This window comes from Bicyclus anynana, chromosome 6 (genome assembly GCF_947172395.1).
Source record: "Bicyclus anynana chromosome 6, ilBicAnyn1.1, whole genome shotgun sequence".
NCBI classification, from domain to species: domain Eukaryota; kingdom Metazoa; phylum Arthropoda; class Insecta; order Lepidoptera; family Nymphalidae; genus Bicyclus; species Bicyclus anynana.
Window position 1 is genome coordinate 7,075,580 of NC_069088.1, and position 26,368 is coordinate 7,101,947.

General features: G+C 33.7%; 3 protein-coding genes across 6 annotated transcripts; 2 read left to right on the top strand and 1 right to left on the bottom strand.

The window, feature by feature from the left end:
- The first annotated feature begins 2,632 nt into the window (after nucleotides 1-2,632).
- Nucleotides 2,633-5,178, top strand: LOC112050299 (protein lin-9 homolog). Of its 2 annotated transcripts, none has more exons than XM_024088535.2 (2): nucleotides 2,633-2,792; nucleotides 3,125-5,178. In XM_024088535.2, exons 1-2 carry the CDS (start codon nucleotides 2,774-2,776, stop codon nucleotides 4,813-4,815), a joined length of 1,710 nt encoding a protein of 569 aa, XP_023944303.1. In that variant the 5' UTR covers nucleotides 2,633-2,773; the 3' UTR covers nucleotides 4,816-5,178. The 2 variants fall into 2 exon arrangements, with proteins under 2 accessions (XP_023944303.1, XP_052737913.1); XM_052881953.1 differs by lacking the exon at nucleotides 2,633-2,792 and adding an exon at nucleotides 2,862-2,997.
- A 3,625-nt stretch (nucleotides 5,179-8,803) lies between these two features.
- On the bottom strand, nucleotides 8,804-12,725 carry LOC112050312 (nuclear pore complex protein Nup50). The gene is made up of 2 exons (XM_024088556.2): nucleotides 12,319-12,725; nucleotides 8,804-11,041 (listed from the first exon to the last, which is right to left on the bottom strand). Exons 1-2 carry the CDS (start codon nucleotides 12,484-12,486, stop codon nucleotides 9,371-9,373), a joined length of 1,839 nt encoding a protein of 612 aa, XP_023944324.2. The 5' UTR covers nucleotides 12,487-12,725; the 3' UTR covers nucleotides 8,804-9,370.
- Nucleotides 12,726-13,592: 867 nt separating this feature from the next.
- Nucleotides 13,593-26,062, top strand: LOC112050321 (uncharacterized). Of its 3 annotated transcripts, XR_008250909.1 has the most exons (13): nucleotides 13,647-13,662; nucleotides 13,857-14,135; nucleotides 15,200-15,232; nucleotides 15,359-15,424; nucleotides 16,142-16,539; nucleotides 17,406-17,540; nucleotides 18,576-18,702; nucleotides 19,037-19,123; nucleotides 19,844-19,904; nucleotides 21,116-21,226; nucleotides 21,810-22,300; nucleotides 22,887-23,162; nucleotides 25,519-26,062. XR_008250909.1 is itself a non-coding variant. In XM_052882086.1 (12 exons), exons 1-11 carry the CDS (start codon nucleotides 14,058-14,060, stop codon nucleotides 23,156-23,158), a joined length of 1,521 nt encoding a protein of 506 aa, XP_052738046.1. In that variant the 5' UTR covers nucleotides 13,595-14,057; the 3' UTR covers nucleotides 23,159-23,162; nucleotides 25,519-26,062. The 3 variants fall into 3 exon arrangements, 1 of the variants encoding a protein (XP_052738046.1); XR_008250908.1 differs by having other exon boundaries at nucleotides 13,593-14,135; XM_052882086.1 differs by having other exon boundaries at nucleotides 13,595-14,135; nucleotides 21,810-21,962.
- The last annotated feature ends 306 nt before the right edge of the window (nucleotides 26,063-26,368 follow it).

The following is a 26,368-nucleotide window of genomic DNA, read 5'->3' on the forward strand; positions in this document are numbered from 1 at the left end:
TTTTTATAACAATAATGGATACTGTACTTAAAATACCGTGGCTAGTTACTAGATGGCGCTATCACAGGCGTTCCGAAAAAAATTAGAGTAGCCTATCTATTTCCAATAATACACTGTAATCTTTGATGATGACTTTTATTATCACAAACCAAAGAATATAAACTCCAAGGAGAAGAACTAAATTTACGTACAAAAACGTTAGACATAGCAGCGACATTTTTTCCGCATACAAAATATTTTTTTATTAAAGTTTGCGGCAATTTAAATGTATTTTTTTTATTTTAAATTGTTTATCATCGAGGTTTTTAAAACACTTATTTACTTTTAAAACGCGCTACTTCTTTTAAATTTCCCGCTATACATCGCCACAGACCATAGTATACTAAAGCACCAGCGATGATGGCGCCATCTGCGATTAGTTTGACCGGCCAACCCTTGTCTCTTTGTCACCTTTAAGTAAAGGGCCAACCCAATAAAACTTGTTTTGTATTTTATTTTTATTTCAACATTGTTAAAATGTTTTAAAAGGACTAATGAATAAACGAAAAATAACAAGTATGTGTGGACTTCTAATCCGTAAGGTTTTGAAGTACCTATTTCCTATTAGGGAACTTAGTCAAATGTCAAATTCCTACGTTTATGTAATACTTTAGTGTCAATAGTATTGCAATGTGTCATATATAGAGTAAAACCTAGTTCGGACTACATTAATATTTTATTCGAGAACGATTTTTGGGTGGTAGTAAGTAGTCTAATAAGCTACTGGACTAAAATGCTAATTTATAGTATAATCATTAATCCTGCGAATTTTCTGACAGATGCTAATGTCACTTTGTAAAATGATGATACCATATTTATTGTCATAGTGATGTCCTGTTCTGTATAGGTAGATAATAGTGCCTCAGTTCATACACTCTCAAAGAGGAATTTTGAACAGAAATTTCTATCATAAGGCTTTGTGACAGACGGTTGAAAGAAAAACTGTGTAAATTATGTAATTGACTAATTTTTTACCTATTTGCCCTGATCTCTGAGAGTACTACTACTTCCGATTTGAAAATTTAGAGTAATGAAATTTATAATAAAATTCTAAGAATAAAATATTTATTGTAAAAAAAAAAGAGTTACAGTTGTTATTTAGTTACAAAATCCTCCTCCATCCTCATAAACTTGGCGTTTTTGGGAGGATGGCGGGTTTACTAATATGCTTATTATTATCTAGTAGAAGACCCTGTCAAGTTTCGCTTTGACTCATTCCCTACCCCAATCCTATTCTACTCCCACCCTACCTTTACCCTACTCCTACCCCACCACTACCCTACCCCTACCCTACATCTACCCTACCATACTCTACTCAAGCCTACTTCTACCCTAAGTATGTATGTAAGTTTCTATGTCCTTCTCCTGGTTCTAAGCTACCTCTCCACCAATTGTCAGCCAAATAGGTCCAGCCGTCCTTGAGTTGTCAGTATAGTAACAAACCCGACTTTCTTAATTATATAGATACTAATATTATTTAGGGGAAAGATTTTATTGTTTGTTTGCATTGAATAAACAATGACTATTCGAATGTTCGACTCTGTGATGGGTTCGAAAAAGTACAATTTGAAACAAATATCTAGCGCCTAAGCCAACGCAAACACTTAGTTTAGAATCGTGTGATGATGAAAATAAAGATGAAGAAAAAGTAGAGACAGAAAAAAATAACGATAAATTTAAGACTCTAATATCGGAATCCCGAAGATCAACGAGGGTGCATACGGTTCTATACTGAGCAGGGACTAATGTGTTGGTATCGGAACTCCTTCAATATTTCTTTACATTTTATATTGCATTTTAAAATATCTAGTTCAAACTTATGTCATTTAATCATTTAATATGACAAACGTTTAAACTAGATATTGTAATGTCATTGGGTTTTTAAAATTTTAAATAGGATTTCAAAATTAAATTTAAAATTAATTCTAATTCCCTGTAATACAAAAAAAAATCATTTATATTAAATTTGATATGAGTCAACTACCCTATTTATGCAACAATATTTTATTAATAGAGATTTTTTTCATTGGTTCTTTAATAATTCCGGAATACAATAATACTGGAGTAGGTAGCTTACTTCCGCGGACGAAGTCACAGGCGTTGCTAGTTATTAATAACATAACATGAAAAATTTGATCTATTAATTAAAAGCATTAATTTAATTGTATTTGTCTCAGTTATTAGTCAAATTAAATAAAATCTTAGAATAATTTTATTTCCATCACTGTGACTCAAAATAGGTTTTACGTTTATTATTAAGCCATAGACTGAGAAATTTCTTAATAAATAACAGATGTAACTGTTATTTATTAAAATTATTTACTAATATTTGGTTCAGAACATATTGAGTGAGTCATGTTCGTTCACTTTGTCACATCATTATTTTTGATTCAATAAAAAATGGTATCACAGGAAACGTCAGTGGAGATCGCAGAATTAATTATTCGACTATAGCCCGGTTTTTATTAGGCCTAGTTCGGACTACTTTAGTATTTTAGTCGAGTACGAACAATTTTTGGATCTACCGTCCAAAAATTGTTCGTACTCGACTAAAATACTAAAGTAGTCTGTACGGTCTTTATTGTGCCATATTTATTTTTCCAACAAGAGTTTTTCTTTTCTCTACTAGAAGTAAACCATAGAGTAAAGATTTAAAGACTAACGTTGTCATTTGGCAAACTTGGCGCTCTCAATCTTCAAATTGAATCAAATTTAGCAAATTTACGACATCAATATGGCGGATAAATGGGAAAGTAAGTTTGTTTATATTTTTGATCACTCTCATGGGTTTTAAGTTGTTTTAATAGGTCACGGATTTAATATTCCATAAATGAAAATTCAAACTCGGGTGTTCTGTTAAAGCTGTCTACTACCGTTCGCTGTCGAACGTAAAATGTACTTGAATGTTCAAAATTTGAAAATATTCAAATTTGTAGCCGATTTGACACTTAATTTCCAGTAATTATTTTAAGTTTCATAATAAACACTTGCTCATTATTTAAATTTTCGTAGAATGAATTCAATTTAATGTTAAATAATGTTCGATCATAATAGCTTTTTAAAAAAAAATATATTTCCATTACAGGCGCTTCAAGTGACGATAAGGTTTCAATTAAATGTAAAATTAAAGATGAACCTATGGACACAGATTTTCCCGAAGATGATGTTCCGCCAGCATTCGGTCCAGCAGCCTTGGGTCTCCATAGAGTGGGCACTAAATTGCCGCCAAAACCTACACCAAGTGAACCTGTACAAAAACTCAATGCAAGGGGAATGCCTGCAAGGATCAGGAAGAAAAACAGATTTATATTTGTTGATGATTTTATTAATACATCACCTCCAAGACAATCACCTAAACGAACTAACAAAATATTGACATTGAAGACACCCAATAAGCAGTCCAGTGCTAAAAAACAGAAATCGCCAACCAAAACACCTAAAAATAATGAAAAGACTGAAGACAAAAGCGAAAATCAATCACCAGATCGTAAGAGTGGCCAGCGCATTGGAATGAGGTTGAGAAATCTTTTAAAATTACCAAAAGCACACAAGTGGGTGTGCTTTGAATATTTTTACAGCAATATAGACAAAGCATTGTTTGATGGTGAAAACGATTTCATGATTTGTCTCAAAGAATCATTTCCTCAATTAACAAATAAAAAATTAACACAAGTTCAATGGGCTAAAATAAGGAGAATGATGGGTAAACCACGACGGTGCTCTCAGGCATTCTTTGCTGAAGAACGCAAGGAGTTAGAAAGAAAAAGAAAATTAATCAGATATATACAGCAAAGAAAAACTGCAGACTTATGCGTAAAAGATTTGCCAAATGAAATTCCAATGCAGTTGATCGTGGGAAGTAAGGTCACAGCGAGGCTGCGTAAGCCTCAAGATGGTTTATTTACAGGCAGTATTGATGCTGTCGATACTTCTAATAATACATACAGGATAACATTTGAAAGGCCAAAACTTGGTACACATTCTGTTCCGGATTATGAAGTTTTGTCTAATGAACCACCAGATACAATATGTCTGTCTAGCATTGTGCAGAAATTTAGACCTCGCTATTTAATGCAAGAAATATATAATCTTCACCAACCATGTTTATCAAATAAAAACAGTAGCCAAGGGGACCCTATGATTGGTTGCAGTGATATTTCAAAACATCTGGACTCAAATGTTGGTAGTTTCCCTTTCCCTCTACTAGAGTTAATAGTAAAGCTGACTAAAATACTACAAGCTAAAAAAAGTAAAATAAACAGAATAAAAGAATATAATTGTGAAGCTGAGAAAAGGAAATCATTTGGACAAAAAATGCCAGAAGATTTCGAGAAGAAATATGCTGCGGTTGTTATTGATCTGGAAAGAATGAATATGGATTTGCAGGAATACATTAACAAAATACAATTATACTGCCAGCAAATAGCACCAGGTCCAAGTTTAGCAGCCATGTTAGCACCTTCACATCTTAGAGAGAAATGTCGAGATGAGGCAGCTTTACTTGTAGAAAAAAATAATAATGAATCAGTTACTGATGCAAATATTATTGATCTTATAACTGATCTCACAGCCTTAATGTTGCAAGTCAGGAGTCTATCAGATTCTGATCAGAATGCCTATGAATTAGGTGTATTGCAAGGTACTATGGAGCAAATCAAAATGAAACTAGAACCTCCATATCAAAGACTATTCCAAAGTAATGTGGAGCTTCACATGCAAAGAATTCAGATGGGCTTGGGTCAATTCCCTTCTAGTAGTTATGTGGCGGGCACATAATATGTACTACACCAGAATATAAAATATTGATTTTGCATATTTAATATTTGATAGAATATCCAATAAAAAATAATATAAAATATTACTAACTAGGTAAATAAAATAAAATACATACAATGATGTATGTAATATATTATGGTTTTAGTTGAATTTTATGCATTTTATTGTTTTTCATAAAATAATGTAAAATATAAAAATATATAATTCACTATAGAATGTTGTGTTAACTTGTCTAAGGTAGGTAAAATGAAGCATGAAATATTTTTAAATATTATCCATCACAATGCTTTATATATACATATTATGTACCTATTTTTAATAGTTTGTTGAACCAATAAAAATAGCTATAAGTTAATAATATTATTGTTTCCGTAGTTTTTCTTTAAAACCCAAGAACCGTTTTCTGATAAAAGTAAGGTAAGTGTCTTAGATTTATAACTCTCAGATTTCAGTACAGATTAAAACTTTAATATGTAATAGGTAAATAATTAATAATTACCTATAATATGCAGACTTCTGTAAAGGAGATCATTTATTTTGGGCCCTTTTTGAAAGTGCCGGCCAACGAAAAAAAATGGCACGAATCGTTAGAACTAATCATTTGAAGTAATAGCTAATATGGCATAAAAGTTGTCAGGCGGCTCTGAACCAAATTATACAGGTTCGATGATTCGTTATTTCCATACATTTTGTCAACTTTTAAAAGTGCCCGTTAAGAAAAAAAAACTAGAAATACAATCTTTGTGCCATACTAACTATTGCTCCAAATGGGCAGTTCTAACGATACGTATCAGTTTTTTTTCTTGGCGGGAACTTTTGAAAATCGACAAAATGTATGGAAATAACGAATCGTCGAACCTGTATAACTTGGTTCAGAGCCCTCCTAAAACTTTATGCCATATTAGCTATTGCTCCAAATGGCTAATTCTAACGAGTCGTCCCATTTTTTTTTGTTGGCCGGCACTTTCAAAAAAGTGCCCAGAAATGTATGGAGCGTGAATGATCTCCTTTGTATGTGTAGAAAATTTAAAAATCCCATTTTTAATCTAACTGCAGAACCTTCATAAAATCTGTTAGAACCACATTTTGGTGTTATTTGTTACAAAAAAAAAATAAGCCTGGTTTTATCTACAAAAGGCTTCTGTAAGGTAAATAAAATAAAACAATGAATTAGCAGATATGATCTACAATTAAAGTATATTTATATAGGTACCTAATATAAATTTACAGGTATAAGCAATAATATTTTTTGGATTCAAGAAAAAGAAATCGTTATTTTCGCCTATATCAAAGAAAAAATATACATACATATACGTAACGATTTTTTTCTTTGTAGACATACGTTTTTAACACAGCGAGTGAACCAAGCGAAAAAAATACTATAGAAATATCACTTTTACAAGGAGCATAAAAATGAAAATTATAGATAAATAAGTGCCTACCTAATATCGACATCACGTAATTAGTACTAAGTAGTACTAATTACGTGATAAGTAGTACTAATTACGTGATGTCGATATTTCTATCGATAACCATAGATTTTATAGACCAGGCGATAAGAGGAGTTGAGTGGAGGAGTGCATAATACGAAAACTGCATTCTGTACGGTTTTGAATTCGGAAAAGCATGCTGATTATGATGGTTTGTTAGTCCAATTTTTTTATACCCCGCTCCCTTCAATATCAAGTGGAGAAAAAATATGCTTTGTAACAATTTTAGTGTTTGTTTTATTAAGAGTATCCAATTATTTCTTATGATTAAAGACCAACAAACTTCCTGGCGATATCCAGAATCATAATCTGCATGCTTTTCCGAGTTTAAAGCCGTGAACAGAATGCGGTCCATAGTGCGGAACATAATATGCATACTCAACTCATCAGTTCGCCTGGTCTATTAGCATTATTTATGCACAGAATAATGTAGGTAGATTAAGAAAATCAACAATACATTTTCACATAAATTAATTGGAATGGTTTGACATTAAAATGATTGATCAATTTAAATCAAATCAAATCTATATACACTAATATTACAAAGAGAAAGTATTTTTATTTCTGTATGTAACGAATAAACTCCAAAATATACTGGATCAATTTTAAAATTTCTCACATTGGTGAAAGAATTTTTCAAATCTGAAAAAAAAAATTATCAAGGAGGCTATATTTTATACCCGTATTCCCACGAATCTTACGGGAACAGGAACTACGTTAACTAAGAAAACGCCAGGTTTTGCTAGTAATTTATAAATTAATATGAAATAATTAATAATCTGGATAGCCCGTTGTGAAAATGTTATTACTAATTATAATTAGAATAATTTTACAATTAATTAACATCCAGATGGAAGTGGATTACATTGTATCACTAAGAATTTTAATGTCAATTATAAACTAGGTAGCAGTGGCGAAGGATGGAATTTTGACGAAGGTAAGCCATCCCAAAGAAGCTGAATCTTACAACTTGATACACACTCCGGTCTCTCAATACTTTGTCCGGTTTCTCATACATCCTTACATATATTCCTTACAATAATGTATATGTATGTATGGATTTTTAAACAGTACGGGTTACCGTTTATCGCCGGGAATCGGCCTGTATGGCTCTTCGCCGCTGCTAGGTAGGTATACATAAGCCAAGCGTGTTGTAGATTATTAGTAGTTAATAACTACTAATAATTTTAAATATTTTTTCTTAGATTAAAATTCATTTTCATTTTGTTTGTTGATAAACATTCCACATCAAGTATGGCTTTAGTATAAAAATTTTCACATCTGATTTCTCTATATTCAAACCTATTATACAGGTAGTAGTTATAGTAGGTATAATGTAATAATATAATTTTGAAATAAATTAATTGGAATTGTTTGACATCAAAGTAATAGTTCATAAAATTAAATATTTAATACTTTTAGTAGCAATAATTACATATGTATTATGTGAAGTTATTGGTACTGGATTCGATTTAAGAATTAGTATGTAGGTACCTATAATTTTCTAGATTTATATGAAATAATTATTAAACTGGATACTAAATCTGTTGTGAAAATGTTATTACTACTTACAAAGATTTAATACTATTAGATATGTCACTAGCGCGTCCAAACTGAGGCGCACAAAATTATGTCTTGTCTATGTACTGGCTTATTGTCTTAATTTCATTCAGTCGCATATTAAAGTTATTTAAACAAATAATACCTAAATATTGTCTACAATGTCGAGTTGTGTTCAGAAAATGTAAAAACTATATACTTACATAAGTAATGTAAGTAAACACAAAATTTTGCATGTGTGTGCTCAGTGGAGTAGCTAAATTCGGATAATTTTTGCGGTGATTTTGAAGGCACATCACATATCTAATAGTACAAAATCTTTGACTACTTAGCATAATTTTTACAATTAATCAACATACAGATAGAAGTGGATTACACTATAACACTGGGAATTTTAATGTATATTTTGAAACTATACTAAAGCCAAACTCATTCTGGAATGTTTATAAACATACAAACAAAAATGAGGGCGTAAATCGCTAGACATTTTACACCTAAAAATAATTTTAATTAACTTGTTCCTAAGTTAATGTTAATAAGAAAACATTTTATAAAAAAAAAACAATAAATACTCACATAATTTTAAATAAATTAGGTACCTATAAAATGACATGCGTTTTCTACCTTGATTTTAGATTTGTTTGTTTATAAACATTTCACATCCAGTGTGGCTATAGTATAAAATTTTCTCATCTAATTACTCTATATTCAAACTAAGGTTGTTGCGAGTATCAGTATCAGCAGATTTATCAGCATTGAATTTAATATCTCTATCAGCAATAAAAGATACTTCATGTTTTGCTGAATTATAAAACTTCAGATCTGTTTGACCAATTCTTCTTTTTACAAAACTACAAAACAATTCCATGTTTGTTGTGTCATCTGTTGATGTTCCATTTTTGTTATAGCAGAGGGTTCACAAAGAGTGAAAAACATAATAACTATATGGAAAATTCAAAAATATGTTTTATTTCATAAAAAAACTATTCTTAAATATTAAGAAACAATTAAGTAAATTATGCAGAAAAGTCAATCATGTCTTAGTACTTAGTGGCCGAGTTATATGTAGTTATGTCAGCACAAATGAAATGCCGGCAAGTGAAATAATGAAATAAATAAAGAAAAAAATTACTAACCCAACATTAACAAATTCAAAATATCTTCTCAAAAAATCAATGAAAAATGTTTTATATAAAATCAGTCATTTTCTAATAATTCTGGAAAATAATTTGTTAAATAAATAATTCATTAATTAGCACATCAGCGTCCTGATATTGATATAAAAAAATCAGCATTAAGATACAGAAAAAAACTCAAACAACTATCGTAATTCAAAGATACAATACAAAAAATATACTCAGAGGCACAATTATTAATTGTGCCTCTGAGTATACATTGATATGAACAAAATCAGCATCTGCATCAGCTGATACAGTAAAAAAACTCAATCAGCAACTACCTTAATTCAAAGATACAATACAAAAAATACAATCAGTACTACAAAATTATGTTTTAAATTTATTCAGAGTTGCAAGTAGTTCATCGGCATCCTCTGATGTTTTGACTCTTAAAAGAATAGACACCGGCGGAGGCTTTGCATCGGGAGTAGGTATACAGACCATCATGACATTGTTTTTACCCATACGCTGTGTAGGCAATGATGAACTTAATATCATGTTTATTAAGACATTGCCCAAAGATGTGTTCGCTCGAACTAACAACTGGTGTTTTCCCGTCTCTTCTATTTTCTTAATATAAAGTGTGCCAACACCTTTGTCAACATAATTGCCGTCTTTTTTTACAAATACCTTGCATTTTTTATCATACACACTATTTTCTTCAGCAATTGGATTATACTCTACTTTAGGGGGCTCATCTTCATTGGCATCCCCTTCATTAGCTGGCTCCTCAGTTTTTTGTATATTTGAATTAAAAGAGAAAGGCTTTCCTACACCAAATGAGAATGGAGTACCACCATTATTCTCACTTGTGGTCGTTTTAGCACCAAACGGAGAAGTTGTAGCTGTTGTTGGTTTAATTCCAAAGGAAAATCCAGTGCTCGGAGTTACAGTAGTTGCTAAGTTATTATTGGCAGATGTAGTAGTGGATGTGTTAATACCAAAGGTGAAGTTCGATGTTTTGTCACCCATTGAACTTGATGTACTTGTAGTAGAGGAAGTATTGATACCAAAGCTAAAGCTTGAAGTTGTCACTGCCGTTGAGCTTGTAGTACTTGGAGTAGACGAAGTATTGATACCAAAGGTGAAGCTCGATGTTTTTGCAACCGTTGAGCTTGTTGTAGTTGGAGTCACAGAGAATACAGATTTGGAAGGAGAACTATTGAATAATGTTGAATTTAAATTGTTCCCAGATGTTACAGAATTTTTCTTGTCCTCATTGTCTTTTGGGCCAGATTTATTTTTCTTATTTTTGTCCAACTCCAGTCTGAGATTTGTTACATGCTTGTCATAATCTCTAAATATTGGACTCAAAATACACAAAGGTGTCTCTTCAACATGTTTATTAATCCATGCACACACAGATTTATTTAAGGCTTTCAAATTGTTGTAGTACATTAATTCATTTTCATCACTAACAACTTTCTTAGCTGGTTTAATTTCTTTTGATTCTAAAGGGCTTGCATCAGTTGTGGGAGTTGCAATAGGTGACGATTTATTAGGTTTAGCTGAAAATGGGGAGCTGTTATTATTAACATTTGAAGAGGACACTCCAAATAAGTTTGAAGAAGCTTGAGGGGTTGATTTATCTGGGTTTGCGTTTGATTTTAGGGAGAAAGTATTACATGGTGTAGAACTAACTGAAGACTGAACTTTCAATGGGCTATCATTTACTGTGGAATCTGGTTTTGAAGAGCTAAACACAGATTGTGTAAAAGCAGGAGTAGCTCCTGTTCCACCAAATACAGTAGAGTCAGACTGACCAAACACTGATTTTGTAATAGGTGTTGATGATCCCGACAAACTAAAGACTCCACTAGTAGGACTACTAGCTGGCTTATTGCTCACAGAACTGGATGAGACAACTGCTGTGTCGCTCTTGAGAGTTGCGGGCTCAATATTTGCCTTGCTTCCGTTTGTTAAATTTGCCAGAAAATCAAAGGATGTTTTTTGTGTTTTGTTAAATCCACTAAAACCGCTAAAAATGCTGTTCTGTGCCTGTAAATAAGAAAAATAAAACTTATTACTTATTGTTTTATTCTTAATTATTATGATAAATAATTATTATCACTACCAGTAAGCAAAGCGGAGAAATGGAGTGGTGTTAAATAAATTAAATTTAATCATTACTGGTAAAGAGAAAAACTATGAGCCTAGACTTGTGACTACAGCATGTAGGGTTAAGGAATTCCTTGACAATTGATTAACACTCCCCTCCTCCGCTCGTGTTGTTTTCCCTGCCTAGCCAAATTTGGTAAGATCCTATTAGAGCAGCTTTGGATACCAGTTTTAATAATCATGCCCACACAGAATGGTAGCAAGAATACTAGCTGCACTTTATTTATTATTATAGTATGCGCGTTATCATCTGAAACGTCCGGTCATAAAAGTCAAAAAAGATAGGAATGTGCAGCGCGCCTACCTGCGCACCCTAATTATCGATAAACGGCTACCTGCGCACGTGCTAATGATGAGTCAATAATGATTTGGACGATTCTGATTGGTCGGTTTCTAATGTAATTGCATTGCGTATTGATTTACAAAAAGCTCTAATTAGAGATCACGCGCCGCTTATAATAAATTTGGCAGAAGACGAAGATTCTGATGATGAAGACTCAGATGAAGATTAATTTTATTTAGTTAATAATTATATAATATGAAATATGTATTATATTAAATCAAATATTGTTAATTTTTTTAATTTTGTGAACAAGATACGATAATAAACTTTACTTATCGATAATATGTCTTTCATTGTTACACCCTTCACTAGACGGCTCCATAAGACCCATAAGTGCAAGCGAGATAGATATAGAGAAATGATTTATGGCCCTAAGACTCAGTTGTTAACGCGCGTACTATACATATTGGGTTGGGTTTTTTTTTTTGGGTTTGAATGTTTGTGTTAAATTTTGTATCTCTCTTTTTTATCAGATGATTTGACCTTCAAGTGAGTGTAAAAGGACAAGTTGTATGGGATCTTTTACTGTTCAAGGATTTAAGAATCAGTGCAATCTTCTATAAACTTGTTATTATATGATCTCACCTAACCTATTTCATATTTTGTGTTGGCCATTTCACAATTGGACTGGAAAAATGTTCTAACTGGCACAATCAACAACCTACCTACCTTTAATTTAATGTTATGTCGCTAGTATTGACTAATAAAGCAATAGCGGCATTACAGTTATAATTGCAACCATTTGACTATTACAATAATATCTGAAAATACATATTTAACTTATTGAAATGATACTTAAGTTACATTTACATACCGTATCGCCCGTGGCTTGCGACCGCCTTTTAGCGGTTCGTATTACACGTTTCTCAAGAATTTCTTTTGGCGCCATTTTAAAACCACCACCTTCATCTTTCTCCACAGGTTCCTCTTGATCCCAGTTATCATAATCTAGCTGTGTCTCTGCTTGTCTTTTTGCAGACATTATTAAAAACAGGACTTTTCTGGAAACTCACTATAGCATCGTAAAACACATAACCACAAAAATAACAACATACAGGAATGGAGTTTTAGATTTACACAAAAGAAAAATTCGTTTAATATTTGAATATTCTAGTAAATGTGTTAATTAAACTTAGCTAAACAGTAATGTTAGCAAAATTTTAAGTAAAATAGAATTAAAAATGTCGAATCGAATGTCGAGTCGAACGTCGATGGTTGATGTTCCACAGATTAATAGATAGTAGATATAGATAATAAATAATATTTTATTACATTCTACTGTTCTACTCTATGGTAGATACTGTTGATCAAGGAATATTTACTATTCCGTGATCCGACAGATTTTTTTTAATTGGCTTTATGGCTCTTAATTCTAGACCTTTTGAAAATTGTCGGCACCATAGAATTATAATGTACAAGCTTAGACCATTACAAAGAGAGGACCTGCCTCGTAAACCATTACCCCTATAACAAAGATCAAGAATCAATGATCTAACGCGTTTATAAAAACTGTTGCTATAGAATCAATGTTACATTGTTGTAGTCGTTTTCGTCGTGTAAAGAGCTCCCTAAAAATGCCAGTTAAATAAAAGATGGAGTAACGTTTCATTTGTAAGTATTTCTACCATAATTTTACCAAATATTCTTTTGACGGAGCGGCAAAAATTCGATCAAGTAATCGAACATTCTATATATATATATATATATATTCTGTGGATAGTATAAGCGATGTGTTGGTTAGTCGTAAAAATTACGCGTGTGTGTATTGCGAGTTAATTATATGTAGTGTATGGACACTGACTATACATAATGGTGTTAAATGTTTTCGATGTGTGAGTTTACCTCGTCCCCCTCAAAATCTTTTTTGTTGGTGAATGAATTTGGGTGCGAAACAGGTCCATTCTTTTCAATGGTCTAAGTATGGTCAACAATATGTGACTACAGCGCCCTCATTTATTTTTTACTCTTTTTAACCGACTTAAAAAAGGAGGAGGTTCCCAATTCGGTCGATATTTTTTTTTATGTCGCACTATTGTCTTTGATAAAATGCTGTTTCCGTCTTCTTTTGACATAAGTGGTTTCCGTTTCGAACACGAACACAGACTAAATAATAGTATTTAGTTGTTTCGAACTCCAAGGTGTTTAATTATTTCAGGAGGTGGTTTCATTTCAGATTTAATTCAGTTTGATTTGATAGTTTTTGCAGCAAGTGGTTTCGACATTAATTGTGTTTTGTTTGTTAAAGTTATTTTGCTGTTATCAGTGTTGGCAGATTATCTTTACAATTATTGTTTTAAAGTGCTAATATGTTAGATATATTTGAAAATAATTTAATTTATTTTCTTGTAAAAGTTACTAAAACGTTTGAACACATAAAAAATTTTTAGCTCTATTGATATTAAGAAATGCTTTAAATATTCATGGAAATCCTGTTTACCTTATCGCAAATTAATAGTTTACAAACAACTTTACACGTACAGTTCGATGTCTATACTTTTCGCGTATTTGCTTAAAAATAATTTTAGAACTATTGTAGACTTAAATTGAGAGAAGATGGAAGTGTCTAATGAAATAAAAGAGGACATACGCAAAACGCAATCAGACCTAAAGAATGCGATTCGTATACATCAGGTATGTACATAATTCATAAACAATGAACCCTTCCTTTTAAGTGCATAGTTATCTAATATATTTTTTTCATAAATATGGAATGTGTTTACGATTGTAATCAATATTGACGTTTATATATGAATTGCAATTAATTTTATGCTAGAAAAGAAAGAAAATCTTTTCTAATAAATAAAAGTTTACAGGAATGAAGGTCAACAGTGTTTTAGATAAAAAAGTTTAATTTAATAAATAAATATATTTATACAATACACATCACTGTTTAGCCCAAAAGTGACTTCCTTATCTTGTGTTATGGGTACTAAGATGGCAGATTTATTGTGATTTTATGTACATATAAATACGTAGTACTTTTCATCATTATTAACCCATTTTTGGCTCACTGCTGACCTAGAGTCTCCTCTCAGAATGAAAAGGGTTAGGCCAATAGTCCACCACCCTGGCCCAATGTGTATTGGCAGACTTCACACACACAGAGAATTAAGCAAATTCTCTGGTATGCAGGTTTCCCCACTATGTTTTTCCTTCACCTTTTGAGACACATGATATTTAATTTCTTAAAATGCACAAACTGAAAAGTTGGAGATGCATGCCCCAGGGTGGATTCAAACCCACACCCTCCGGAATCAGAAGCAGACAATGGAAATGTATAATATCTATAATACTATTATAAAATGGTAAAGATTGTAAGGTTGTTGTGGATCTACTGATTTTGAAAATTCTTTAACCCATAGAAAGCCAGTTGTAAATGTCATAGGCTATATTTTATCCGCATATTCACACAGGAATGAAAATTATACAAATGAAATTGCAAGGCGTATGCTAGTATTATAAAGTATGTTTGATTGTAACCTTAACACAAGATAATTCATACTTTGGGGCTTAATAGTGATTTATATTGCCCTTAAAAAAAATTAATGATAAAAACTCAACTGATTTCAAAATCACAAAAATGTTTCCACTAAACTAAAAAACGAAAAATAACATTGTATGTATTCAGATCACTTAGAAAGATAGACAGAAACATAACTACTATACATCTTTTATTAATTATTTTTTAATTACAGATATGGGTTGCCCGTTTGCAAGAAAACGAAAATGTAAGAAACATATTTTCTTTACATATTTTTGTGTTAAAAATTTAACAGTTACATAAAAAGTTACATTTATTTAATTTTACATTACATTTAAAAATTATACATGGAATTATTAAAACTTTTTTTCAGAATGTTCATGTGAAAAATAAAGTTGTTGAAGCTGAAAAGGATATAGTTTCTATAAGTCATGCTCAGGTATGTGCAACTTTAATAATTATGTTTTCTCAAACATGCTTAGAAATTTGAGCATTATTTTGATAACCTTCTTTGAGATAAATCGAACTTGCAGTACTAGTCAAGCAGCGGCCGGCAATAGTTGTATAAAAATCCATATCTGTTGTGTTTAGCGGCCAAATAAATTACTATGTAAAATCATATCTGTCGTGTAATTTAAAAATGGAATGATCTTCTACGCCCCAACATGGCGACCAAAGAGGTAACTTGTCAAAGGTTTAGTTTAAATTTAAAACTGGCTTGCACATAGAAAGTGAAAAAATAAATACTTTGGCACGCAAAAACTATTGTTATTAGTTGTTCGTCAACTAACAACTAATACATTGGTATTAAATACAATTTTAAAAATTCAAGCCTTCGTCCAACAATGTCTTTCTTGCCGGCCGCTGCAGTGATGTACTATTATTTAAGTACAATTTGTTTTCTAGTCTTCAGTATTTGACTTAACAACCATCACAATATTTCATGCAATCAAACTAATAGGTTTTGTAAGTAGCTGGCAACTGCTACCGACGACTTCAGTCGGTGGCAGTCTACGGCTGTCGGCGACTGCAGTTGACTACAGTCGTCGGTAGCAGTTGCTGCTCGTGTAAATGTTTATTATTAAATTGTTCTGTTATTTATTTATCCATTTTCAATTTTTAACAATGTTTTATTAAATTCATTATTATCTTCTAGAAATTAGTAGTGGACAGACTTCGTAGAGAGTTGGAATTGTACCAACAACGTCTGAGAGTCCGAAACAGACAGGTCAATGTGGAAAATGACAACAAATATGTCGCACAACAATTAAGAGACCATCAACTGCAGTATCGTAATAGAAACCGAACATCATCTCTACTTAAACCCTCAGTTTTAAACGAGATACAAATAAAAACTGAAAATATTAACAATGACTTAAATAGTATATCCGATTCAGACAATGAAAACAAATATAATGAAAAGGAGAACACACATAACAGTGAAAGAGATGAAAGGGATAAATATCAGAGGAGTTTTGCACAGCTCACAAGTAATGTACATGACAGCAGAAACAATTTTGCCAATGCTCTAAACAAAGTGAAGGAGTCTTTTAAGTGAGTTGAATTTTTTTTTATCAAGAAGACTTCATAGAGATTTTCTGTCCAAGATATTTTATTGTACACTAGCTATGCCCCATGGTTACACACAGATAAAATGTATATAAAATCGTGTTTATATATGTGTGTTAGTGTGTGTTATAAGTGTGGCTATTCAACACTGAAATAACTTTTGAATATCATCCAGTAGTTTCTGAGATTCGCGCGTTCAACCAAACTTCAGTTTTATAATAATAATACAAATTACTTGAAAATTTTAGTTTGTAAATTCACTAGCACTAGTAAAGTAGAAATTAAATTATAGTTGGTGTTTTCCATAAAAACTAAGCAACTACTGGGGGCATATTTCAACAAAAAATATGTTTTCTGTTTTGTTATTTTAATTTAAAGTGTTTTTTAACTGCTGACCCAAAAGAGTGGTGGTTTAAGCTTACCACTAGTAGGTATTAATAAAATGTAATACTACTAATTACATCTATCTATCTATATACTAATAATTAATCTGTAGAGAGGTCAATTCTTTACACGAAATATATTTCCAAAATAATTATCATTAGGTGATGATTAGTGATCAATACTGATGCCAAAAATTCAATCAATAAAATTTTTGTCTGCTCTCTGTATGTACTACTCGACGGGTATTAATGAAAATTGGTACAATAGTATTCTTCATACTCCTGGGCAGGTTAAAGTATACTTTTCATCACGCTATGATCAATAGGAGCAGAGCAGTGAAGGGAAATGTTGGGAAAACGGTAGAAGTTACTCCATTTTTACAGAAGTACTGTAAGGGCTGAATTAAAGAGGTCTAAGTGCGGACGGAGTCGCGGGCAACCGCTAATATTTTATAAAATATTTTACAGTGGTAACAAGATCCAAGACGATGAATGGCACGAGGCGCACTCAGACTCGGATTCATCGCAAGATATATCTCCAACTCCGTCGCCACCTCCGTTGCCTGAACCTGGTGAACCTATTACTAAGGAAGTTTTCATGAGGTAAGCTTTTACTACTTACAGTACTTTACTTTTTATAGTAGGGCAGCCGAAAAGGTATTTTTTGCAGTTACTCGAGCGCGGCAGAATGAACATAACATAGTTTACCTTGCAAGTTGTTCGGTACCTCCACCAAGTACGAGCCCTTAATATTGATGGGTAAGGCATCCAAGAAAAAAACTAACTTCAGAAATACTCAACCAGCACGTCAGATTATGATAGGTGAGTTGATAGCCAAAAGGCGTTCACTTCGAAAATCTGACAGTTTGAGTATAAGGTAAAGAAATGGGAGAGTTCCAAAGTTACAAAATATGTTCCTGTTATCGAGCCTAACCTACCTCGAATAGGTATCAGTAGGATGGTAACTAGCCACAGCCGAAGCCTCCCACCAGCCAGACCTGGATGAATTAAAAAAAACTTTTCATCATATGGCATCATATTTTATGAATAAAATTAACTTTGTCAAATTAAATATAATAAATGAACATTTAATTCTTTCATTTCAATAATTTGGACAATAAATGACAACCATTTATCTGTAACAGAAACACAAAAATATTAATTTACGGTTTTAGTAATACTTTGGTGCATTTGTTTAAAAAAAAAACGTTGGTGCTCGCCATTCGCTATCTTTGTAAAAATGACAAGCGTGTCAAAATGTCATCAAATGGAAAACAGGCATAGATGCAAATTCATATTCAGAAAGTGTGTTCAAAGTGTGTTTCCTCGCAAATGTGTTATAAAACGTCGTATGACATACGTGCGCTTTGATAATTACAGCCTCTGCTTTCTTATTACAACTCTCGCCTTTGGCTCGGGCTGCGATATCGCCTCGGCTGTAATTTTCAACTTCCACGCTTATATATATATAATGTACTATTACGTTATCAGTATCACTTGCCACTAGCACTATTAAACTAATATTTCTTAAATTAAATCGTCACGATTAACCTAATTTAAACTTGTACTTTTAAATAACCATAGTGGCTCATAATATTCTATAATTTTTGTTTACTATATCTACTATTTTTGTTTTAGGCTCATTGGTCTAATTACGCCAACACAGAAAGACATATTGGAGAGAAAGAGAAATGAAAGACGTAAAAGATCTGCAAATAGTACAAATAAGAATGATTTATTCTATAGCAACTATGAAATGTTTCCGGTATGTTATTATATTATTAGATACCTGGCCACCTAAATTTAGGAAGCCTGAATTTTTGTAGCCAATGATGTGGAACTATTTAAAAAAATAAAAAAAAAAACATTGTAGCACGGTTTACCAAGTGGTAAACATTGCCAAACAACCTGTAGGAATTAATAGCTTTGTGTGAGGTTTTATATTGAGTAGATTATGAAATGGGAGTAGAGAAGTATTTTGTTTGTTAAGGGAAAGTTCATACAAAATCTTACAAGACAACAGAAAATCGACATCAAAATTGTCTGTGTGGTCTATTTAAAATGTATGAATTTGATTAGAACATTAATTTATTTTGCAGAAACGCAAGAAATATAACCAATTTCCATATTTACAAAGTCACAGCGATCCACCTCAAACGCGCTCCGCAAAACTGCGCAAACAGCAGGTATTTATTATGTGATCATATTTACTTTTATGACACATTTATGTATTTACCTACATTATTATAATATTTACCTATAGCTTATATTATTTTTGTATTTGTGTGTAAAAAAACTTGCAGCATTTATGACATGACTGATAGCAGCAACAGTGATTGTACTATTATATTTTTTGTGGTAGAGGAGACACCTCAAGCAGGTCCCCGGACTTGTGACCTTGGGTGTAGGGTTAAGTTATCCCTTTAGAAGGCATTGACATTCATCTCCCCTGCTCGACATGTTCTCCATGCCCACTAACAATTTATGATCAATAATTACAACATAAAACATTATCAATATTTACAAAACAACAAATTACTAATGCGATTAGCAGCGTGACGGTGTCTACGCTGCCTAACAAACAACTTAGCTAAAATCATTAAATACCCTCTTATTTATACCATAACAATACCTCCCCTTTACAATAACATACTAAATGAATGTTAATACCACTCGTATTCGAGGAACTCGAAACATATACTCCTACTATTGACTCCAGGCTCGAATGCTGTTGATTACTGTATGCTAATTTATCTACTAATTTGAGAATAATTTATTTTATGTCGATAGAAATGGTATTATTACAGCTTTTACATGATAACAATATAGTTATAACTTCTAATATAATAGCATAAACATAATTTAGTATATATAATAATGTTAAATAACATTCCTAATATTTTCAGAGCCAAAACAAATCTTCGCGCGAAGGTTCGCCTTCAGGATCGTCATCCGAGAATAAAGCAGGTATTATAATATTAATGTCGATTGCAAATTATAACATGCGACCAGCGATATATGTCGTGGAGAGAAATAGACAACAATAATAGACAATGTCAAGCAATAGCGACACAACCGGAAATATCACTATTACTTTCATTGCGTTGGGACGAAAGAGATGGGACAACTCAGCCGCCATTGGTTGACATTATTTTCTTTTCTCTTCACGAGAATAGCCGTTGGTCGCATGCTAGCCCTACAGAACGCCCCTCCACTATTTTATGAAATTAATACAATTAGCCATTTATGTCCGTCTCAGTTTCGACTCGCGAGGGACATATCTGTAATATAAAATCTTTGGCCTACCCACAACTTTATATTATACAAAAAAAAGTGTCTGTCACTGAAGACACATCATAAGATTTTATAAGTAAGTGGACTTTGACCCTGCACATAAAAGCACTGCTAGTCGACCCCCAACTAAAAGCAATTTCATCAAGCGGGTAACATAGAGTCACTGGATGTATGCAGCTCAATACTGGTTTTTCAAAGTACTTACAAGATGCCTATGTCCAGCGTGGAAGTCCATCGGATAAAAGTTATGTACAAAACAGATCTATAGATCCCCAAGCGAGAGTATTTCTACTTTTCTACGTTTCTACTTCGCACTTCGCTACCATAGTCCGAGGTAGTCTGCGCCGACAGCTAAGCTGCCAGTGTGGCGGAGTCCGTATACTATGGCTACATTCCACTAATGATTAAAAAATCAAAATGGCCAATATACTCTGGCAGCTGTTTCACATGACGACAGTCACCGTCGTTTTGGTAAGGGCGAAAATGTCACTGAGGACGTCATTAATTTCGCTCTTGAAAGTCTTTCAACGACCCAATGAGAAGAAGAAGAAATACTTTATTGCACACAAAAATACCAATGAGGATAATTGCCAATGAGGGTTATATACAACCTACTATTTATTAATATTACTGCGGACATTTGAAATCAATTAATATTTTTTTTCTTAATGTTTATAATAAAGGAATAGCTTAAAAAACAGCTTTTTTAACCCACCTCTTTGTATTATTTACATCAACGTTCAAAACGCTCCATAATGCAACGCTCGCAAGCAAGTGAAACAGGCAAAACTGCACTCGTGAGGTTTATCGTTAAGAACCAAGTGGAACGCAGCCTCTGTTAACCATCCATACTTAGTAACCATCTATATTTGAATGTGTTCTAGGTTGGAGCAATTCGAAACCAGCCTGGGTGACGTCATTGCCAGTCGGGCTTTCTGTGGAGCCGGTCGTATATGCTCCTACTAAAAAAGTCTGCCATGGATGTGGAAGAAATGGTAACGTTATTTTTCATATTTAATGGCGAAATATAACTGTAGTGGATATAGTCTGATAGGTTCGTTGATGACACTCCTATGATATACGGGCGACGGGGGGAAAGACTGCGCTTGTGTGAAATCGTGCGTGCCGGGAAGTGAGGTGCATCAGTAAGGCTTTCATTCATCGCTACACGCCCTCCGGCCCGCGCGAATCATCAGGATTGTTACAAACGAAGTTGCCAAGCTATAGTACGATGTCATCTGATGCTAAGCGACTACGGTGTGTTCTAAGAGAGTAGTCTAAGGTACATATTTTTTTTTTATTTCTACGCAGCACCAACTTTAATTAATTTTATCTAAATATATAAATGCGACGATTGATGTACATAGTTGATTTTGGCAACGGGGTAGTTCATAGATAGTAGACGTCTGCTAAGAACAGATTTTGCGAGAGCGTGTACTTTATTAACTACAAAAAAACATGAATATCAAAGAAATATGAGTCTTATATCACGGTATTTAAGTTTTGAGTTTCCTTGCTGCTACTATCTCAAAAGGCGGATAAAACCAGAAATCTTAACAATATAGTCGATGCCTTTAGACGTGCCATCACTGCTGGTGTGGTGCGCGGCGTGCGCCGTGTGGCAGCACACGGGCTGCGGTGCGGAGGGCTGCTGCGCGAGCTGCGGCGCGCCGCTGCCCGACCCCGCCGCCTGCGCCAGCGCGCCGCCGCACAACCTCGACTTGTATAGAGGTGAGGTGTGAGTGAGGACTGTCTGTAGACGTGCCGGCGCTGCTGGTGCGGTGCGTGTGGCAGCACACGGGCTGCGGCGCGGAGGGCTGCTGCGCGAGCTGCGGCGCGCCGCTGCCCGACCCCGCCGCCTGCGCCAGCGCGCCGCCGCACAACCTCGACTTGTATAGAGGTGAGGTGTGAGTGAGGACTGTCTGTAGACGTGCCGGCGCTGCTGGTGCGGTGCGTGTGGCAGCACACGGGCTGCGGCGCGGAGGGCTGCTGCGCGAGCTGCGGCGCGCCGCTGCCCGACCCCGCCGCCTGCGCCAGCGCGCCGCCGCACAACCTCGACTTGTATAGAGGTGAGGTGTGAGTGAGGACTGTCTGTAGACGTGCCGGCGCTGCTGGTGCGGTGCGTGTGGCAGCACACGGGCTGCGGCGCGGAGGGCTGCTACTTTCTTTACTAATATAATACTTTACTAAATTTTTTACTAATTTGTTAGTTTTTTGAGAAGAATATCAATTTAAGTTCGTAATACGTTAAAAACTTCCCCATACTAACGCTTGTTTCCATTCAACAATAAGTATGTATGTTAAATAGCTTATGTTATTGAATAAATTGTTTTTACATAAAACTAATAAGTAAAACTTTTTGACGCACGCTTAAGTTTTGGGGGGAAGTTAGTGAATTTTTTCGTGTGTGGTGTGGTGAGGCTTTTAAGATGCGCACTGCCATCTACAGAAACAATGACACACTTTGTTATTTTTAAATTACCAGTAGATGGCGTTCTTAGAGAACTTTGAAACAATCCCTTTTTGTAAATTTCAAGAAACTGTTCAAACTCACAGTCTCATTAATGTCGCTTTGTTTTTTATTTTTGTAAGTAATTTTAGTTTTTGTAAAGCAAACTTTGTTTAAAATTTGACACACATTTTTTTTCTTAATAGACAAACTCGCAGAACGGAAACGCTTGCAAGAGAGAAACATCGAACTGTGTGAAGACTTGCGTAAACTAGAAGCGCGGGCGGCGAGTTTGAAGGACAATTTAGACGAACACAACGCCGAGAAGCGACAGCTGTTAGCGGACCAAATAAAAACACAGAGAAACCTCCACAAGTTGTTAGACTTTATAAGCCAATTCAAGGAAACGTCCATTAGAATCAGATCGACTTCAGTCAGCGAGTCTGGCAGTGAAGTTAGTAAAAGCAACGAAGAATAAAAAGGTAAATTGTCTTAAATACAAAACATATAAATTTACTTAAAGTTAGCCACATCATGCACAAAGGATAGGTCAATATAATAACAATTAAAATTAATAGTTGAAAAAAATAAAAATTAATATATAAATTAAAAAGAAATTGTTCAATTTAAAACTCAATACTAATATTCATAATATTTACGATAATCATCTACTTTCAGAATCTTTAGGTGTAGTGCGCCACAAAACAGTAGAAAATAAATAAGGGCGTTGTATAGTTTGGCAAATTCGACATTCCCGATGGTCCGCGCGGGCCGGGGGCATGTAGCGATGAATGATGTTCGTTCTTATGGTAACCGTGAGTTCCGTCATCCACTTGGACTACTACTACCTTGATACTTGATAATCTATATCTATACTAATATTATAAAGAGGTAAAGTTTGTAAGTTTGTAAGTTTGTAACAATTCTTTGAAATTCTTTGTAATCTTCGGAACTACTGGTCCGATTTTAAAAGTAGAATGCTACGTTATCGGGGAGTGCTTATAGGCTATATTTTATATTTCTATCATATATAACTACTGAGTTATCGCGGGTTTTCTCTTACAGGTCGGACCGAAAAACTTACTTATTCGCATGCGCTGCCTCAACCATTGCGTATAACTGAAATAAATGTATGGAGGCTTTTTGAACCTTTAAAAGTTCTATAAAAAAAAACATACATACAGCCGAACGTAGAACCTCCTCCTTTTTGGAAGTCGGTTAAAAAGTCCGCGACACCATATATCTATCTTTTATATTTTAGCAGATATAGTACCTTTAGTACTTTCATAAATTATTTAAATTTTAAACTAAGGTTTACGTCATTATTTACACAACTAAACTTAAATCCTTATCAAAATAAATTATTTAATAATCACAAGGATATTATAGAGATAAGATTTGCCCTTTAGAGTATGTTAATTAGTTATATAGTTTCGGAGATATTACAAAATTTCTGAAAGTCGCAGAAATGCCGCTATATGACGCCCCGCGTTTTCAATTACGTGGTTCCCGTTCCCGTGTGAATATGAGGACCAAACATAGCCTATGACACTCGCAAATAATGTAGCTTTCTATTGGTAAAAGAATTTTCCAAATCGGTCCAGTAGACCCAGAGATTACCCCCGACAACCACACAAACTTTATCTCTTTATAGTATTAGCATAGAAGTCGCTTGGGAAATTATAGTCTTTTGGTCATTGCACCACGCACAAAAGGCTGGACCAATTTTGCTGAGGGTAGGGATAGGATAGGGGTAGGGAAGGGGTAGGATAGAGGTAGGGTAGGGGTAATTTAGGGAAAGTGTAGGGTAGGGTAGGGTACGGATAAGGTAGGGGTAGTGTAGGGTAGGGGCAAGGTAGAGGTAGGGGAAGGATATGGAACGTATAGGGTAGGGGAGGAGTAGGATAGGGGTAGGGTAGGGTAAGGTAGGGTAGGGTTAGGGTAGGGGTAAGGTAGGGGTAGGAAAGGGTTAGGGTTAGCGGTAGGGTAGGAGTAAGGTAGGGGTAGGGTAGGGGAGGGTAGGGGTAGGGTAGAGGTAGGGTAGGGGTAGAATAGGGGTAGATTAGGGGTAGGGTAGGATAGAGTATGGATAGGTTACGGGTAGGGTTAGGGTAGGGGTAAGGTGGGGGGAGGGTAGGGTTAGCGTTAGCGGTAGGGTAGGAGTAAGGTAGGGGTAGGGTAGGGTAGGGTTGCATAGGTTTACGAGCAGGGTAAGGTAGAGGTAGAGAAGTTTACATCAATTTTTACGCGGACGACGTCGCGGGCGTCCGCTAGTAATTGATATTTTGTTTTATACGTAGGTATTATTATGTTCAAATTAAAAAAAAAAAGATGATTTGTTGAAAATAAATTTATATTTATTTGCATCGGGTACTAAAATAGCTGATTACATGATTTGCATTTATTAAATTTAAAAGAAAATTATTTAATTTTTTTTTAATTTAAAAGAAAAATAAATTGGTTGCTCTTTAATGACAGATCTTTCTAATAAGGACAGTAAGTTTGGTGTTGCCATACAGAGAGTTTTTTAGTTCCATTTTTATAACATATATAATTTATTTATTTATTTGGTTTGGTTGGTAAATGCTGCAACATCAGTTTACATGAGAAAAAAAAATACATTTTACAGTAACAAGAAAAAGAAACATTTTACAACTACTATATACATAACTTCTACTCTTTTAATGCGCACTATGACCACTAAGAAATAAGTTTAACTTTTTTCAACTTATATTATGAATGCAAAAGCGAATTTGTTTGACAAGGCGATTCGAAATTCGGTTTCGATTACTGTTTCGATAAACCTATATTATAATATGATTTATATGTTTGTTTCAGATGTTCATAGTCGTAAATGTTGGGATATTATATTAATTGTTATGCTGTTTTGTGGTAGAATATTTCAAATTGAAATATGTAGTAGAAATTTTTATACGTACTTAAGTATAGATTATTTTAATAAGGAAATAAAAAAAAGAACATATCACGATAACTTCATTGGTATTTTATTGTCGCCATTAATTTGTCAAATTTTTATGTTTGAATAACAACTAATGAAGTGGAATTAATTAATTTTCATGCTTAAAATAATTTTATTGTTTTAGTGTGGTTTTTTTTACAAAGTTTTTAATTTTAATCAGTTGAGGTTTCAATAAACTTTGTTTTATTTTTGTATCATAATAAAATATTCTTTTAAAAATTGATTAGTGTAAATCAATTCAGAGGCTGCTAGTAAAGTAGGATATATCTATATTTTATTATTATCTCAACAATTTCACACTTTGTGTAGAGAAGTCACTAAACAACTGATTAGGGCGCTTTTTGACCCACTTCAAAAAGGTTTTCAATTCGATTGGTATGTATTTTCTATGTACTCCTGGACGGATTTGAAAAATTCTTTTTATTTAAAGGATTTTTTGACTTTTTACTCCCCGTGTGTAAAATTAACGTCATTATTATTATGTTCTACCTGCTGATCAATATGAAGGCGGTGCTAAGCCGGTGTTGTCTTAATTTAAGCCGTTACAGACAAGATTACATGAAATAGCACTGTCTGAAAAACCTAAATCTTTATGATATTCTTGCATAGCTTGAATTAATGTGCTGTGCCTCCCAGATTTTAGTGACATGTTGATCTCGGAACTATTATGGCTTCAGATTATCATCAAATCACATTTTTATTTCTTTT